At 38.2% G+C, this 20,026-nt stretch overlaps 1 protein-coding gene across 4 annotated transcripts in view; it reads left to right on the forward strand.

The window, feature by feature from the left end:
* The first annotated feature begins 8,148 nt into the window (after positions 1 to 8,148).
* rdx (BTB/POZ and MATH domain-containing protein rdx) overlaps positions 8,149 to 20,026 on the forward strand; it is a 143,536-nt gene continuing 131,658 nt past the window's right edge. Inside the window, exons 1-2 of one of the 4 annotated variants that reach the window (XM_019059428.2) lie at positions 8,149 to 8,195; positions 13,941 to 14,037. In XM_019059428.2, the coding sequence (XP_018914973.1) occupies positions 14,030 to 14,037 (8 nt within the window). In that variant the 5' untranslated portion in view covers positions 8,149 to 8,195; positions 13,941 to 14,029. Of the gene's footprint in view, positions 8,196 to 12,024; positions 12,409 to 12,775; positions 12,795 to 13,940; positions 14,038 to 20,026 lie in introns of those variants that run through there. The other 3 variants (XM_019059427.2, XM_019059426.2, XM_072300162.1) reach the window with 3 other exon arrangements.

A 20,026-nucleotide genomic window follows, 5' to 3' on the forward strand; every position in this document is an offset into this window, starting at 1 on the left:
TGGCTTCAAATACAAGATGGATGCCAAAAAACCTCAAAATGATCCTCTCAAAAATACAAAATTTGATTTGTATGGATGCAGGTCCTTGAAGTATCCATTCTTATGTAATTTCTTCCGTAGAATCCAATTCTAGGTAGAACCTAAAATTCTCTAGGACTTAAGTTATGGCTTTAAAAGCAGTATGAAAAAAAAAAATGAAAAAAAAAAAAAAAAAAAAAAAAAAACCTCCTCATTAACGGAAAATTTGAATAATACGGATGAGGTAAGTATTATGAGCCACAAGATTTCAGTTTGTCCATTCTTCATGAAGAAACCTGAAGTTGGGTGAGAAATAACTAAATATTTCTTTTTTATTTTTGTAGGGATGATAATTCCATGCACCAAAGATACCTTCTTGATCTTTACAATAGAATGAGCAAATGCACAGTTGGTTCCTCTACAGATTTCTAAATACACATACCTGCATGATTCATTAAAATGAATCAAAAGCACACTAATTATCACTGACTTGTATGAAGAACACTGCAAACCAAGTGACGAGCACACATGCCGTCTCCCAAAACAGTTGTTTTTGGCCAAATGAATGCAGCCTATAATAACAGCCTGAAATATATTTCCCTTAATTTGACGCCAAAGTATAGTCAGTGGCAGGAGTAGGTAATTAAATCCATTAATTAGTGATGTAGCATCAGGGAGGCACTTTCTGAACCTCTGCGCATGCGCTTAAGCATTCTGCGCTTTGGGCAATGCTGATTCTACATGAGAAATTATGACATCATAGGATTTGTGCTGCAGCGCAAATGACTTTTAACATGATACAGGTCAAATCTTGGCATGACATATTAAAACAGAATCCTTCTCAAATCATCAAGGAGAATATATCCATGACTAGACTGATAATGGTTGGCATCATGTTATGAAAATGCAGGAAATAATGGTAATTTTAAGAATGCAGAAATTGGGAGCTAAGCATTTTAACACCTAACTTCCTAATTAAGGGTCCTGAATGAAACGAAATGCAGGCCCTGATTTGCTCAAATATAAAGGAGGAAATAAATTTTCTATTGAGTAGAAAGAAAATGAAACTCACCACGCAAGTGTCCTAAGGACAAACCAGAAGGAAAAATACTCAAGAGTAAGTATTTAGTCACACACCACATTCAGGAGTATTTCACTCATTCTCATAATGATTGAAAACACCACTGATTCTCCCATTCAAAGAGCACAGCCTTTTATGAGCTTCAAAAACTAAGGAACGATTAAGAACTGTATAGGATGGTAAGCACCGAACATGACTTGATTAACGCGCACAGTATTCAATGTGACGATAAGTAGGTATAGATGAATTATCACTGCTAAATTTTTAAACAAAGCTGAAGCACAATATGTGATCATGCCATTTGTTTAAATAATTATACAGCTACTATTGAATTGAGCAATGGATCTTGCTTTCATGAGAATTAGAGGTTATGCTGTTGACGTACCGCACTATCTGACCTCAGCGTAACAGTCAATACTCACTAATCAAGAAATTTCACTTGCTGAAGGGAGGTAAATTGTAAAGGCAGACTTTACCTGAACAATAGAGAAACCTTACTTCATTCAATTATGGGAAGAAAACGTTTGGGGCCTGAGATATCAGGTCATTCAATTCACTGAGAGTGAGAACATTGAAAATCATACATTCTGCCGGGTAAAGGTAGAAATCCGCACTTCGGCTGAAAGCTTAATACATTTGAAATAAGAAGGTGTAAATATTTGTTACCATGGTTAAGAATGGACAACGAAATCCACAAATCTCCAAGTACTTATTAGCACCCAAGACTCACATTTCTAGTGATAGCTATTCTATGTTTCACCTCCGGTTAACTGAACGAAATAGATCACAATTTTCTCGCTAAATCTGAGAGAATTTACTTCGGCACATGCACATGATTTGAGCTAAATACGATTGTATCTAGTGATAAGCGAGACACAAGACACAAGATTTGTTTTGTTTTGTTTACCATGAACGCTGTTCAGCGGGATTTGGGAATTCCCGCATGGGAAAACCCATACTATGTTGCCGCCTTCAAAAATTGATGCATTTTAGGTTGAAAACATAACACTTAACTTCAAATAACAAAGAAAGTAGCAGCAACATAGGAAAATCCTTTGGCACAGTCATTCTAGGACATATAAGGAATAAGAAAATGCTAATATCTCAGGATATTTTGCGTATTTCTCGAGAAAAGTCCATTTGAAGTTGGCAACCTCGAATAAGCCCTATGCTACCCATGTAAAATCCACGTATGCACTTATTACTCAAATTTAAAGTTCTTATAAAAAAATTATTAGCAGCAACATAGGAAAATCCTTTGGCACGATCAAAGTATGATACCTAAGGAATAAGAAAATGTTAACGTCCAGGAGTATTTTGAGTATTTCTCGAGAAAAGTCCATTTGAAGTTGGCAACCTCGAACAAGCCCTATGCTACCCATGTAAAATCCCCGTATGCACTTATTACTCAAATTTAAAGTTCTTATAAAAAAATTATAAGCAGCAACATAGGAAAATCCTTTGGCACAATCAAAGTATGATACCTAAGGAATAAGAAAATGTTAACGTCCAGGAGTATTTTGAGTATTTCTCGAGAAAAGTCCATCTAAAGTTGGCAACCTCGAATCAGCCCTATGTTAGCAATGTAAAAACACCGTCAAATACCCAAACTTTAACTTCTTATAAAAAAATTATAAGCAGCAACATAGGAAAACCCTTTGGCACGATCAAAGTAGGATACATAAGGAATAAGAAAATGTTAACGTCCAGGAGTATTTTGAGTATTTCTCGAGAAAAGTCTTTTTAAGTTTTTAGTCTTTTCCCCATATGTTTTCAATGGGGAAATTCATTCCCGAGATTTTTCCTTCAACTTTACCGGCTTATCCATGGTGATCTACGAATGAAAATCACAAATAAACTATCATTCCTTGTCAGAAAAACGTTCCTCACCATGAATATCAAGAAAAATTGTGCATTTTCAAAAAAAAAATTTTGACGACTTTTTCGATTTTTGTCCACGGAGTGCCGCACTGTGCGACGGTCGGGCGGACGGCCTGCCAGACGGTCCATCGGGCATTCCGTCATCAAAAGGCATTCCATCGATCTAACTTTACTTTCAGCCTGAGTTTTTCAACTACAGAGAGCCATCTGTGTCAAAACATTTTGTCCTAGGGGCTTAACAAGGGTTACCATGAAATCTTTCGATATATCACAAGGCGGCGCTGCGTGAAAGATATCATCTACACAACGCCGCCGAAAAGGAATCCTGCGATGCATGATTTACCGCACGGGCGGACTGGCTAAATTTTTTTTTCTTTGGGGGGGGGGGGGCATCGAAAGAGAATTGGGGGCCTATCATGTCAAAGAAGGAGGAAGAGCATGTTTAGCAGATTGCCTGGAGGGCCCTGCAAACAAATTATTTTTCCGCATCGCCAAAATCCCCCCCCCCCCGCTCCCCCTCGTAATTTTGCCAATTTCATCAGGGACGGACTGGCCAAACATTTTCAGAGACGGGCCCCGCCAAAAAAAAAAAAAAAAACATTTCGGGCCCGTAGAGCCTCTTCATTGAAGGGCCCCCAGGGGTGAGATTTTCTGTTGGGACCCCCAGATTTTGCCAGAAGGGGCCACTGTAAGGCACATGATGCCAAAGTTTACGAGATGATCGACCCCTCAGCCCCCTAAGTGAGTCCGCTCCACCCACCCTCTTGATAAGAGAACCCTAAGGGTTAAAAGTGTTCAATGGGGCCCCCAAATTTTCCCGTAAGGGGGCCCCCTGTAAGGCACATTAGCGAACGAACTATGGGATATGATCGTCTCCCAGCCAGTCCGCCAAAAAAATTTCATTTCCGGGCCCGAAAAACATTTCGGGCCCGTACAGCCTCTTCATTGAAGGGCCTTCAGGGGTGAGATTTTCTGTTGGGACCCCCAGATTTTGCCAGAAGGGACCACTGTAAGGTACATGAAACCAAAGTTTACGAGATGATCACCCCTCAGCCCCTAAGTCAGTCCGCTCCACCCACCCTCTTGATAAGAGAGCCCTAAGGGCTAAAAGTGTTCAATGGGGCCCCCAAATTTTCCCATGAGGGGCCCCTCTGTAAGGCACATTGGCGAACGAACTATAGGAAGTGATCGTCTCACAGCCAGTCCGCCCCTAATTCTCACAGGGCCCATCTTCAAGCCCCTAGGAATATACGATTCTTGATGAAAAACCATTAACGGCTGTGACACGGATGGCGCTCCATAGTTGAAAATCCTACAATAGGATGAAAGTGAAGTTGGGTTGGTAGAATGCCGTCCGACGGAATGTCTGAAGGACCGTGCGGCGAGCTGTCAGCTCGACTGTTGGACGTCGGACCGTTGGACGCACGAGTAGGAGCCATCCGCAGACCAGACCCGACCACTGGCCGGACTTCCACCGGATGGTGGCCCCATCAACCCTTAGGCTGATTGCTGCTCCATTATGGTTTTTATCTGAGCATGGTCACCAGCCACGGAAAAAAGAAGTTTGGGTGTGCGACATGAGAGGAACGGTGAAAAGGCGTTGCTTCACCATTCCTGTGTCTCGTGACTGCTGATCAGGGCTGTTTCCGGCCCTGACATGGCAGTTACGAGACACAGGGAAGGTTAAGAAACGTCGTTTTACCTACACCTTGTGTCTCAAACGCAAACGGCTTTTTTCCGCGGCAGTTAGGTGGGGTTCGTTTTTATTTATTTATTTTTTTTTATGTTTTTGTTTTTTGTTTTTTCAGGAAGGTAAGTATTACAGGTAAGTATCTCAGGTAAGTATTTCAGTTAGTTATTTTTTCTTTTTTTCTATTTTCAGGTAAGTTTCAGGTAGGTAAGTATTTCAGGTAAATATGTTTTTTTTTTGTTCTTCCTAGTCTTGTGTAGTTAGTGTAGTTAGAGTAGTTGGTGTAGATATTGTTCTTAGTGTAGTCAGTGTAGTAGTAGCTTAACTTCATTCTTCTTCTTTTTCTTTTCTTCTTTTTTTCTTCTTTTCTTCTTTTTCTTTTTGTTTCTTCTTCTTTTCTCTTCTATTTCTTTTCTTTTCTTTTCTTTTTTCTTCTATTTCTTTACTTCTTCTCTTTCTTTTCTTTTTTCTTTCCTTTTCTTTTTCTTCCTTTTTCTTTTCTTTTTCTTCTTTTTTTCTTTTCTTTTTCTTCTCTTTTCTTTTTTTTCGTTTTTCTTTTCTTTTTCTTTTTTTCTTTCCTTTTCTCTTTTTTTTCTTTTCTCCTTTTTTTCTTTTTTATTTCCTTTTTATTCTTTTTTTTATATCTTATCCCATTTTCTCCATCACTGTTTGGTCTCCTTCCCTCGTTTTTCTCCCTCGCAATTTTTCTCGTTTGAATTTAGCGGCAAGCAGTATATCTTGCCTCAGAATTTTCGAACGGAGTCAAGAATAAGACGAAACATCCTTCTATCGAGTTTTCGTTTCATTTCAAAGTTGTGTCGTTGTCATCCATAATTGTTCGTAGTCCTTACTTTTTATTGAAGATAAAAGGTGTCTAATTTGTTTATCCTCATTTAAGTAGGTGAAATAAGCCACCAATTTGTAGAGTAACTTTTATTGTGACTGTAATTAAAACTGAAATGTGTCTGTTAGGCTGCAGGTTATGAGTTGCGTTGAGTCCAAATTGATTTTTATATTTTACCAATGACGATTTGGAGAGGAATCTAAATGTTTAAGATTAAAACTGTATACTGAAGTTAGGAGACCGACTTGGGCTTTTTTTTTCTCCATCCAAGCACGTGTTCATCAGTGTGCCAATATACCTATGAGTTTAAGTTGAAATAAATTCCGAACTATTTTTCTAATGAGAAAATGAGAGAAGAATGAAGATATCCGGGAGAAAAACTCAGCCGTCTTATCACGGGATCTCCCGTGACATTGAATTTTTACTACTACAAAATTGCTTTCACGCGCATTCGTTTGTATGTAGGTTTATGAGCAGAGATGAAAGTTCTTCGCAAATTTATGAGATGAGTGAAAAGTTCTTCGCAAATTTATGAGATGAGTGAAAAGTTCTTCGCCAATACTGAGATGAGTTGAATGTCTTTTTAAAAGCAGCTTTACTTGCCTATGATTGAAATACAAGGAGTATCCGCCGTCCTCAGCATGAATATGAACTACGATACACTCAGTAAATTATTATGAGCATGCAAATGTATCGGTCGAGTTGAAAGTGATTTTTACGAAATTTTGTCTGTGTTATGAGAGAAATTTGAGAAACTGTATATTCAGGATAGAGTTTTACGCTTTTCTGAGATCACATTTATTTCAGCTTGCAGATTTTGAGCCATCGAGCCAAAAGCTCTATTCAAATTTATGAGTCGAATTGAAACCTCCTTGCACATCTATGAGTCGAGTTGAAAGCTTTAGTTAACTTGTGCAGATTTATGAGTCGAGTTGAAAGCTTTAGTTAAGTTGTGCAGATTTATGAGTTGAGTTGAGGAAGCTATAGTTAAGTTGTGCAGATTTATGAGTTGAGTCGAAAGCTTCAGTTAAGATATACTTCGTCATGAGAGAATTTTGAGAACAATGATGATCCCTTGGACAGAAAATGTTTCTTATATTGTGACATAATGGCCTGAAATTTTATTGTCCTTGCCGCATTCAGATCTGTGAGCTGAGACCGAATTAATTTTTACAATATTTTTTACCCCTCTCGAGGAATCGGGGGGGGGGGGGGGTTCATAGATTCAAAGACCAAAACTGTAAATGTCAGTGACCGAATTGTTTGCAATATTCTCTATTAAAACACATCCGCATTCAGATTTTTGAGCTGAGTTGAACGTAATGGTTTGGGTTTTTATGTTTATGTTAATTCAGGAAAATTGGAGAGGAATATAAGTCCATATGGTAGAAATCTCCGATGTAAATATGTACTGAGTCATTATTTTATTTTACTAATTTAAAGTATTGATACATGGCATAGAAGTTGTATAATCTAATGTTGTAATCGTGTACCATTTAGTGCAAAAACATTTGTCTACCAACATGTAGAGTATAATGAGCTGATTGTGAGACGGAACTTTTACAGCAGGTATACGAGGTGCAAGTTTATGAGTTGAGATAGAAGAGCTTTTACTTGTCTTTCCAATAAGAGAAATGTGAGTTTGAATTTCTATACGAAGGTTTACAAAATTTAGTGACAAAATTTTGTGCTCTGCTATACACCATCTAAAATTTATTTACTGATAGAGATGCAAAATTTCTCGTAACTTCATAATATGAAGTCTTCATTCTCTTAACACTTCCTCAATGGACTCGGTATGCCACGAAACGCGTATAGAAGCAGTAAAATATTAATTTTGGAATAGAAAGAAAGAGAGAGAGAGGGGGGGGGGGGGGTAGAAGAAAAAAATAATCATTAGTTCAATTTCACGCAGCCCTCATGAAACAGTTTAAATTTAATAAAAGTGAAATTTCCTTTTGAATCTCTGTTCAATGACAACTATTTTTACACTTTCAGTCCAAATTACTGTTCACCCCCCCTCCCTCTTTCAGTCACATATTGAGGAGAGGCATTGTCAGTTCCTTGACCAATTACCTACCCACTTAACAATTGAAGTGTAAGAAATCTACTTAGGTTTAATTTAGCAACCGCAACCCCTTTCACAGCGATTTGGTTCTCCAACCAAAATTTAATCAAATGTTGATGCTCTATAACCTCCTCCGCACGCTAAACGTCCAGGTTTAATAGAAATAATATTGTTCGGACAGCATAGCATGTGTGGTCAGACTATTGGACCTATGACAAATATTTTCTCGAATTACAATCAGACTTTATGATAATGAACATGCTTAAGCTCTATTTTTGTTTGCTTTGAAATGAGCGCGGAACTAAAACTAACCACTGGGTTACCTTATTTATATTTCTGATTTGAATCCAGTCGACTCCTTAAAACTATCGATCATTATCTCTCACTCAACCATTTTTATTTTATTTTATTGTTATTCATTATCGTGTACATTTTGAACACTATTTAACATGGGCAGAATTTAAATCAGCATAGACGAACGAATCTGTGTCTTCAACCAATATTTATTATTATTTTTAATATCTTTTTATGGCCAAGTTTTTCAGTCCAGTCTCAGTGATAGTGTTGTGAGTGCTTTCAGCGTGGCGTCGGGCAATTGGATAACCTACTGCTGGTACGTATCTGAAAATTTTACTTTTTCCTTTTCTCCACTCTTAAATTTGACCTAATCTTAATCTGCTTCAGAATGAATTCATCGTCGCCGCTAAAACGAACTCTTTGTTGGACTGCATTTTGCAATAAAGAACTACAATTTCTGGACCATACCTAGAAGAACCTATCTTTAAAGGGGAAAATGACCCGTAAGTCGTTTTTAAGTAGGCAGAAATTGTAGTTCCTGGTCGCACAATGTAGTCCTCTTATCGTTATAGCGTCAAGTGAGGTGTATATCAGTACAAGAACATGGAAGTGATGTCATGGTTTGATTTATATCTGGTCAAAATGGCATCTCACTCGAATTCAAAATAAAATGTACTGATTCAAATCTTCGTCCTTTGAAAAACATAACTGGTGCGGCAATTACTGCTCGCGCTGCGACGCAGCGGTGAGCGTTTTGCGCGTTTTTCAGGAGCCCTCATTCGTGCGAGATTCATCAAGAGATGCAAGAGTCTTGTATCTGTTATGGCAAGGCAAGGGTTTGGAAAAAAAGGTGTTTGCAAGGACTCTGGAGTAGGTATGTGATGTGGTATCACCCGGAAATGAAGGAAAATTATAGCTATTCACCTGTCTCAAATAACCGGCTTTTATGAAGGTAGATACCGTGCTCGCACCACTAAATATCTGAAATCAAGCATGCAACAATTCGGAGTAAGTATGTGGTGTGGTATCACGCCAAAATGTAGGTTAATCACAGCTTCGAAAATGTTTTTATTCCCGTAAATTTCCATAGTCTCTTGAATATCCTCGGATAAACTAGTGAAAATTGCCAACTTCTTATTCTTGGCTAGGGAAAATGACATGGGATTTTTCGTCGTCTCCCTACCAGTTACATCGCCTCCATTATTTTTTGCCAGTTTCAACTTTTTAAGAAGAAAAAAAAAATCCATTTGCTCGAAAATTTCGGACGACAAAAACTTAAAATTCACGTCGCTGATTCTCATCCGAGACAAGTTTTTAAAGAACTTTGATTTTTCGTCCATTTCCTATCGGTATCGTTGACTCCAAAATTAATCGGGTGACATTTTTAACTTTCTCTCTGTCCGATCATTTCCAAAATTTTTATATTCGGAAAAACATCCTTAGAAACAGACTATGAAATCCCGCGTATCGGATGGACTTCCGGCAAAATATATAGTTTTTTTCCCAACCAGTTGCATTGAATCTGAAAACCATGGCACCTTTTTTAACCTCCGCGGAGGAAAATTTTACATACATGGCACGGTGGGTCAGTTGCTGGTCATAGAATCGTCTTTTGATGCTTGATTCTTGTACATCAGCTAAAGATATTAAGACCTGTCCAAACAGCAATTTTCTACGTTCAATATTACCGAGATATCACCCTTTGAAAAGCCAGGGTTTTGACATCATCCACTGCGGTTCTGACACCCTTGATTTCTTTCATCTTGCTATCATCCGAGTTTCACATTGAGTAACCAAAGCAAATGTTTGTCTCACCCGAGTGATGAAAGGAAGGTAGAAAACAAGGGTGGATGACGTCTAAAACCCGATTTTTCAGAGGGCGATATCTCGGTTAATATTGAGCGTAGAAAGTTGCTGTATGTACGAGCGGATCTAATTATCTTTAGCTGATCTACAAGAATCAAGAATCAAATCACGATTCTGTGCCCACCGCAACTGAGCCATACCGCAGTTCAATAAACTCCAAATTCCGCGGCTGAGACGGTCATTCTTGGAAAATGATAACGGGGTATGGTTATAAAATCCTACTCCGACCAGTCGCAGCAACAGATCATTTATGCAACCGCTCTATCATTTATAGCGGCAGGTTATTTTCCTCGGATCGAAATTGGAAAAACCATGTGTCAAAATATCGTAGTTCAAAAAAGTCAAACTTCCAAACTCGAGATGGTCGTAATTCTCGACAAAAACGAACACGAGTTATACAAAATAGGGACCAAAGACGGCATCCTCCCTAAAAGGTACTGTCGGTCGGAATTCGACGTGTGCGCCACGGCCTTCATATCGGTCAGTGAGGTGCCAGCCGAAAAAAAGGTTACGGTACGTGCGGCCGCAGCCAGTGTTGCTGGGGGTTCTGCGCAGGGGTTCGAAAGGTGCAACTGCAAAAAAGGTTGCACCTCAAACCAGTGTAAGTGCCGCAAAAATGGCAAACTGTGCAACTCCAAATGTCACTCCAGCCTCAGCTGCAACAATAAATAAATTTCCTTTGAATGTACTTTTCCTCTAAAAAATAAAAAAGTGACAAGAAATCTATAATGATTTCGAATTGCATCAATTGTGTAACGTTTTCCCTCATGCCCTTTTTTAAGCACTTGTGATATTATGATATTATGTTAAAAAAGTGACAAGGAATCTGTAACGATTTCAAATTGTATCTTTTTTCAAATTGTAATTGTAAATTTTGCATTTTTTTTCCAATTTTTTTTGCTACTCAGATTTCTCGTGCCCTGTTTTAAGCACTTGTGATATTATGTTACACTGTTATTCAGCCTCACCTGTGATTCTTTTATAATAAACCACCGCTCGCCCCGGTCTGCGTGGGGATAAATAGTTGTTTCTCATTGAATTCGTACTGTCACTTTAGCGGTAGAAAAAGTTTTCCGGTAAAGTCACTTTAGCGGTAGAAAAAGTTTTCCGGTAAAGTCACTTTAGCGGTAGAAAAAGTTTTCCGGTAAGGCCACTTTAGCGGTAGAAAAGTTTTCCGGTAAAGTCACTTTAGCGGTAGAAAAAGTTTTCCGGTAAAGTCACTTTAGCGGTAGAAATCAGAAACGGGGTTTGCCAAAAAAATCGTTTGGCAAACCTAGTTTGCCTAAAATCACTTTTGGCAAACCTAGGTCTGCCTAAAATTTTCAGGCAATCCTAGGTTTGCCAAACGAGGTGCTTGGCAGACCTAGGTCTACCTAGGCAGACCTAGGTTTGCCTAGGCAGACCTAGGTCTGCCTGAAAAACGGGGTTTGCCGGTAACAGATATAAACAGCGAGGCAAGCGACCAGGAAACCCGGGAAAAGTCAGGGAATGCTGTCCGACCGGATACAATCAGGGAAAAGCCAGGGACTTTCGAAAACGCCAACGTTTTGACCACATTGATTAAGTTCCCTTACGTTATCGCAAAAGAGTCAAGGGATTTCACTAGAAGAAATTAAGGAAAGGGAACGATTAAATGAAATTTTGCTAGCCACCTTGTAATTATGTATACTTCCTGTTCGGACCACTCGCCAAAGCTCCATTACTTTCAGAAGCCATAAATAAATGACGCCCTTTAAAGTTGGGTTGGGACAGGGGCCAAGCTAAGATTTTCCATTATTTTCGCATGATCCCGCATCAAACACGTACTCCGGAACTCGGAAAGTTGATACGTGCTTTATTTCCCTGTTTGCTAGCATCTGCAGCATTTACGTCTGCATTTATAGGTAAACATCAGCAGTTTGAGTCAAGTGAAAGGTTTCAGATTTGACTTCATTAGCGCAATACCATATCAAAAATTCACGAACTCTACTCAGGAGTTCGAATCTTCATTTCCAGGATTTTACATTATACCTACATATTCATACGCGAACGTCATTTATATGAGACAGGCGAAAAAGTAAGATTTTCCTTCAAATGCGCGTGATACCACATCACATACATACTCCGGAGTTCGAATAGTTAACCGCTTGATTTCCAGGAGAACAACAGAAGTGACAAGTGAGTTTCAAAGTAGCGCTCTCTGTTGAGATTTTTATGAACCTTGCGAGCTCTCAAGAATGAGTTTCTAAAAGCTGCCACGAGAGCGCAGCACTAGTACTTCAAACCTTAATTAGATAGACGTCCTCCTTTGTGTCGCTCCGCTCATCATCTGTCATTTTGTATCGATAACTTAAATTTTTGTAAAGTGTCAACGAGAAGTCCAGTAGGCTTTTTTAACTTTTTTTGATTGACGACTATTCTGTCTGTGTGAAGTTTGGACTTTTGTTAGCGAAGGTAACCCACCAAATCTTTTGCAAGTTTCGTAAAGCAGATGTGGTGTTACTCCATGATGAGTTTTGGGTTATGAATGAATATCTTGTCGTCGCGTAAATATTTCGTTTTTTGCTCCCAAGCCACATCCAGTGAGTCCCAATAAGTAATCTAAAGTGTATTTCTCTTTCGATTTTGTGAATTTCCTCACGTCTCAAAATCTCGGGTTGCAAATTTTCACCACCAATTCTCTGGTAAGGATCAAGTATCCCATGAGCTTGTAACTTTCCACTATGTTCTGTGTGAATGAGCTTGCAATTATAACCATTAGAGAACAAATATACACAAATAATAGCACTCTCATTCCTTACTACTCAGATTAAATCAATTTCTTCATTCGTCTTAGATTATCTATCTCTAGAAAGTGTTCTCTTCTTATTTTCTCGTTTTATATACTTGACACCATTACACAAGCTGTAGCGTAAACAATCATGAACTTTTGAAGGTAACCTCAATGTGACTGCTGCCCTTCTTGTTCATGATTTTCTGATTATCATGCTCTTATGTTTGACAAGTTCTTCTACGTCTACTATTTGACCTCAAAGACTCAGTTGAAATTTCAGATTGTAGGCAATATAAGGTATGCATTTGTAATTTTATCAACTGGGAGGTGTTATCTGTTTCCTAATGAGAATTAGGTTAAGGAGGTATGCTGTATGTTTTTGTACCTATGCCAGTGATCATAATCAAAATGCATTTTATCTAATGTGAAAGAAATACAACTCTACGGATTATTCTTTATGAATCAGTAAAAGAAAGCCATTTATAGACTTCAGCTTCATCCAAGACGTTAGGTTTATCCAAACAGGTGAAGGTTGTAAGTGGCTAGCACCCATCTTCAAGGCTACAAGGAAATACTTGAAAACAATGAAGGGCGTTCTACATTATTACCGAAAAGCGCTGAAGTTCACATAATCATTGTTGGAAAAAGTTGAAACAAAATTAAAATAAAATACAATCACATACAGTGTTGGGTACAGAGCAGGATGGAGATGAACAAAGTGAACTGTGATAGAACGGCAAGAGTGCTTGAGGTGTCTACAGTAAGTTTGCACTTGTTTAAATTCCGTTTGGAAGCGATGTAATTGTCGAACAGCAATGGAGGATTGACTGCGACCTGATAGTGAGCGTTGTTAATCCTCGGTCCTTATTGAACAACCGCATCATACGTTGTTTACAAGCGGCATAAGCAACATGCAAAATGCAAATAAGAGTGCTGAATAAAACAGAATATAAAATTGATTGTGAGTTGATAATTTAATTCCGAAAAGGAGCACTAATTAACGAGGAAATTTAGCACCTACCATGTGCAGCAGCATTCTAGCAAGTCATTTGCACTACCCTCATTTACTTATATTTGAAGATTGACTGAATTTGTTTTATCTTGGTCCTTGCATTCAGTAACTGTGATGTTCTATTATAACTTTTTCCAACATTGATTATGTCAATTTTAGAAATTTTAGACTTTAATGTAGAACGCTTTACATTTTTTCTGAAAATTTTTGGAAGTCTTGAAGATTGTTGCTGTTTACCTAAAAAGCTTTGGCTCACATGGTAACAGTATATGAAAGATAATGAAATAAAGACGGATAGCATGAAAGTTCTCATCATTTTATTTACATAATATGCCAAACCTTCGCCAGCGTTTAAATGTACTTACTGTTTTTACTCAATCACATCAAGGAATTTCTAATTGCTCAGTGTTTTCCATTTTGTCTTTTTCCAGAGGTTTCGAGTTGTACAGCAGCTTTCATCACGGAGGTCAGAGAAGAGGTTGATTCCATCGATGCAGAATTCTTTCATGTCTCTGATTCTATGTTACGGTAAGTTTTCTTTTATAAAATTGATCCTTCATCTTTAGTGCTCCAATCTAATGAAATTATGCTTAAAAAGACATTAGATTTTATCTGAAGCACTAGTTTTTGCACAATTGACTTACTTATCAATGGTTTGGCATCTCCTAAAACTCTGTTAGACCATGCCATCCTCTCAAATTGACACCTTATGATGCTTTTTGGAGAGTCGATTTTACATCTTGAATTTTCAAAGGACACACACTGATCTCAACAACACATAACCTTGCCTTGGACTTTTTTGAAATTCAGTAAGGTAGCTTACTAAAGTAGCAAGGGGTAGAGGTTAATATTTCCTCATTTTAAAAGGAATATGGAATCTCTCCAATCATATTGTAACATTATTCTTGAGCTTCTATGGCCTCGAAAACCCTTTGTGATTATGAAACATGTTTTGTATCAAAAATGTCTAGCTCTGCCACTGTTGTAAAGTTAAAGAATTTTCTGGGAAGGGCCCTTTAGGGAAAATCTTGAAACCTTGTCCTCCATCCATCGTAGTATCAAATCTTGAGGCTAAGTTGTTTTTAGACTTAAAACTAATAGAATTCAGCTGCTAGGAATGAGAGATAGTGAAAAATCTGGGTATGTGGTTATTGGGTTGAGTTCAACCGAATTCTTATCTTAAAAACTGTTTTACTAACAATGGGACTGCCTTATTTTTCTGCAGCTACAAGCCAGGCTCAGAGGTCTTCCCACCTTCCTGTGATTCTATTTAAAAAAAAAAGAAGAGAAGGAAGAAATTACAGCGCTGAAATGCTAGTTTTTATGATTCTCAAAACATTTTAGATTTTGAGAAAATGTTAAGAAACTAAACATATTTAGAACGTACAATTAAATTGTAACGTGTGTTGATGAGTAGCTATTAAGCGACTGAAAGCCAACCATTGATAAAAGGGAATATAACCGGGTTTAATTGTCGACTTTAAAGGTTCTTATAGCACAAATGCATTCTATTAGTGTGAGGTTTGAAAGCTGAATTCTGTTAGATTTTAAATTAGAAAAACAATTTAGACAAGAATTTATCGTTTTTATTTAAAAAAAATGTAAAAAATGCACTATTTTTGTGCACACTCCCAATTCTTTGCATCATGAAAGTAAACACACAGTACACAAAGGGTGTATGTAACTCTACATTCATATAATATACCTGGCAGGAGAGCTGTACTGCTGTACTCAGGGAGAACGTTGCATGAACATTCGAGAGTTGCCAAATTTCCTCGGATAAGACATGTAGTTTTGAGGAAAGTTATGCATATTTTTCCTTGATGAATTTTTTCCAGGTATACCTTAAATTGCAAACAAAATTGTTTGAAAAATTTACTAAAGAATAATATTCACAATTATCCCAGTAAATCCGTTTCATACAAAGGGAAATATAGCAACGTCCAAAGGCTCATACGGTTCTTCCTTAGCACGGCATTACATTGCCGTGCTAAGAAAGAACGCCGTATGAACCTTCAGGCGTTGCCAAGTTTCCTTCGATAAAAACCGAATTTTCTGGGAAAATTGTGAATATTATTTTCCAAATTTTTCAGACAATTTCGTGCGCAATTTAATCTAAAATATCTGAAAATTTCAAGGAAAATTATCCAAGAATGTCATCAAAAATACATGTTTTATCAAGGGAAATTTGGCAACCCTCGAATGTTCATACGGCGTTCTTCCTTAGCACGGCAGTACAAGTGTGGGATACAGACATGCACACGATTTTGTTTCTCAAAACCTCTTCATTTCCCCTTCAACTGAAGCTATGTACAACTTTCGATGCATGTTGTCGCGCAATTGCCTACTCAAGAAAATTGAAGGAGTTTTGTTCCACCAGCGGATACGTCTCGTGGACCGCGACCGCTGTCGAGTCGTTTCCGTAAGAGGTCGCGAACGTGTATTCCGATTCAAACTCGGTGAAATATCGGAGTCAAAATATTATGTTTTGCTGAGAACATGCCGTGTGTTTATGCGTGTAGCCGAAGTAACTGACGTACCCTCTGTACCTACTTATGCCATAGAATTTTTTTCATTTCCATCTTGAAACTTCGAGTAGCTTTTGTCTTGATAATATTTATTTGCGTTTTCGGTAGCCAACGGTGCTGAAGAATTTCCTTACTGCGAAACTACTCAAGATTCAGAGCACTGGAAAAAAAAACGCATTGGATCTAGAGTCCAGACTCTTAAAAACATCGACAAGAAAAAGTACTCTTGATTCAATCGGATTTTTGCTTAAATAAAAAACCAAGCCTCTTAATTTGAGCGGATTTCCTTTTGATTCAAGCAAAAATCCGATTGAATCAAGAGTATTTTTTCTTGTCAATGTTTTCAAGAGTCTGGACTCTAGATCTAATGTGTGTTTTTTTTTTCCAGTGAGGAGCTATGAGAGATTTTTATGGTTTTTTTAGAGATATTGTATGCATGGGAAGAGTCTTAACCTCTAATCATCCACATATTTGTCTGCGTCATTCTTGAAAAATCGATAGGTTTCTATACTCTGATAAAACGAACTTATCGCTGATAACCATACCGATGGCTAAAGTGCGAAACCGCGTATCTCCGTTTGCAAGGTTGCAGACTTCCTCTCAAACTTTATTTTTTCTTTGGAAAACAAGTCAGTTTCATTTTTTGAGAACTTCCTTGACTTTATTTCTGTATTAGCAGGACATTTCGTCGAAATTTCAATTTGTATAGTTGACATGTGCCTCTTCAAAAAATTAAAATAGGAGCAGAGATTTTGAAACACCCCAATAGAGATACGTGGTTAAGCACTTTAGCCATCTATACATAAGAACTCTCATTGGACGTCAAAAAGGGGAGTTCCTTCGATTGTCGGAAAGTTTTCCTAAATATTTTTCTTTTAAATAAATATAATATAAATTTAAAATAATTCTCTCAATTTTAAAAGAGACTTTCCGAAGTTTGCTCCCTTCCGTTTGATAGTTTTCCTTCCCCCATCCACTTCAAATAACAAGGTCACAAAAAGTCAGGTAAAACCCGAGGAAGTCGATAAATTTTTATCAATTGCGAAGAATCCGGAACCTCTGTATCAAAACTTGAATTTTCTTATCCTGTCAAAACCTCTTAATGACTTCAATCCTTGAGCCACGAACCACCTGAGCTGCCATCATTTCATTAACGTCTTAAACATCCAAATCGATGGAATAATAGAAAAGCCCTCATTGATAAGATAATATAAACATCAAGAACGCTTTTGGCATTAATAATTCCAATGCGCGCCTAAGAATCTGCTGAAATATTGAAAAAATCAAAATTCACATCCGGAACTCCGGAGACTTCTTTAAATTTTCTCAAGAAAATCGTGAGGAGGGAGAAAGTGTTGGTTTCTCTCCAGGGAATGTGCTCCTGAAAATCCTGTCAAAACCTCATAACGACTTTAATCCTTCTAATATCTACATTCTATCGACGTTGCTTGAATTTCGGAACAGAATTTTTTTTTACCTTCTTGACGGAAATTTAGAGGAGATTAAGGAAAGCACTGAAAAAAAATCTCTGTGTATTTACTAAGAAAAGGGTAAAATTACCGAGAGTTCAGGGTTCTATTTGATCCCAGTTTTTTCTTGGTAAAATTACCATTTATGGAATTGGTAATTTTACCGAGAAATCTCGGTAAAATTATTGAACTTTCACGGTAATTTTACTGGACCTTGGTAAAAACGCCAATATTTTGTATCGACTGTGGTAGAATTACCGAGATAACATGGCAAAGTTACCGGGAATTGATTACCTATGAAAGTGGCACTTATTCTTACCTGAAAAAAACAGTAAAAATACCGGTTTTTAGGTAAGCTTACCAGTCTGTCTTGGTAAAGTTACCAACAATTTGTAAAAAAAAGCGAGATGGTAAAGGTACCAACGGACCTTGGTAAAAACGCCGAGAATTTTTTTTCAGTGAGGTAGCCAAGACTCGGGAAAGTTCAAAATTCAAAGATGCATTTCATCGATATCGAAAATCGATATTCATATCTGGAATTCCGGAGACTCCTATAAATTTTCTCAAGACAATCGTGGGGAGGGAGAAAATGTTGGTTTCTCTCCGGGTGCTCTTGAAAATCAGGGAATCAGCTTCAGAAAATCAGGGAATGAGCATGGTCAAGAATTCTAGACGTCCGGCCACACAGTGGATCCAGTCAATCGGAGAGGTCGGACTTGAAATTTGCGACTAGAACTACAAATTTTCATGTTTACTTCGTCACATATTAAATTTTAAGGGGCACTTCTCCTAGTAAATTTCACGAAGAAACCAATAAAACCAATTTCGGAACCTCAAACTTTGTATAAACTGAGTTACAAGCTTTTAAAATTCCCCAATTTTGTCCGACCTCTCCTTTTTACTCGATCCGCTGTGCGCCATGCTCCAACTCGGATATGTATCCTTGACTTGTACTAGGAAGATTTGAGTCGATTTTTGCGGTTTTGCGCAGACTGTGCGAATTTTAGCGCCCCCTCCTCTCCCCTACCCCCAACATATAGATGTATAGATAGATACTTTGAAGGCTCTGATGTGGCAGCGCTGGGATCGGCCCCGGTGAAATTAGAAATTGGGCTCAAGAGACAACGGAAGGAAGCGGAGCGTATCATCATCTGCTTCTTCCCTCGCGAGCCCCCCCCCCCCCCCCCCCCCCACCTCTTCGGCGAAATGGCCGGAGAAATTGTCCGCGATTACGCGAGCAACATCATCTGCAGGCGCGTTGCGCAACCGCCGCACACCGCCGCCACGCAATGACAGTAAATGCCGCCTTTCTTCTTTTCTCAATGACGCCGATCTGTGACCTTGTCGGCGTTAGTTCGTAGTGAAAAAAATAAATAATCAAGTAAAATAATTACAATCCAATGTATACCTATCCGCACCAATGTATGTATAAGTTGATGAATTTTTGGCAGCTCGAACACAGATGGACCTTCCGGCCGAAGTATCACAAGCGCCGTGTGACGTTTCAAAATTTCCGCCGCCATTTTATTTTTTTACAGAGAAAGTGTTGGTTGAATTTGTTCGAAAATTTCACTGAATTTTATTGGCAGCGCAAAGAAAATTAGTGAAATTTTCGGACAGCTTCGTTGAATGATTTCTCTGTAAAAAAATAAAAAAGTGTCGCAAGTTTTGAAACGTCGCATGGCGATTGTGATACTTAGACCGGAAAGTGAGGAGATAATTACAGTGACCAAATGGGGAGACAAAGTCGAAAACATCGGAACGTCTCGGATATACAATGTTTTTAGTTTTGTTTCGCCATCATGTCACTGTGATTGCCAGTGTATGTATACATGCACTCCTCTCCTTATCTGTTGGAGCCGCTGTCGGCCCCATTCCAGCTTGTAAGAGTTCTTGATAAATAATGTCACCAAAAAACAAAAAGTACAATCCAGAAAAAGTTAGGAAAAGGAATAAGATATTTACCGTATCTCCTTCGGAAAAAGACCAAAAACCAGGGGCTTCAAATCTTTGAGGGAAGAGGACCAATAATTGAATCGGAGGAAACAAAATTTGTCAAAAGCAGGGCAAAACTTGAAAACAGTATTCTCAAAATGCTATGAGGGTTTCTTTCTGTGTCCCCAAATCCTTCATGAGAAGGTAGCCTCCCCTTGATAATTAATGGACCACTAGACAAGGTACGAATTCAAGCATTCTAATACATGTTTCCGAACCAGAATTTCACGCGAAACACGATTTGCGCAACGAAAATTACTGAAATCAACTCCTAAGGAAGATATTAACGTTTTTATTTCACATTGGTCATGAGGAATTTGAAAGGCCCGCTCACAAGAAACTCAAAGCTCTACGTAAGTCAAATCGCGCACCACAACGGTTTCAGCGAGCCTCTCAATCGAGCAAACGTTCATTTCCAACCATGTGTTGTTCAAACTATAAGCAATCTAAAACTATAAAGGAGAGGCCCCAATTTTGTACCCAATGTTTCAGCGACTTCCCGAAGGCGGATTTCCTTGAAACTTT

Source organism: Bemisia tabaci, chromosome 4 (genome assembly GCF_918797505.1).
Source record: "Bemisia tabaci chromosome 4, PGI_BMITA_v3".
NCBI classification, from domain to species: domain Eukaryota; kingdom Metazoa; phylum Arthropoda; class Insecta; order Hemiptera; family Aleyrodidae; genus Bemisia; species Bemisia tabaci.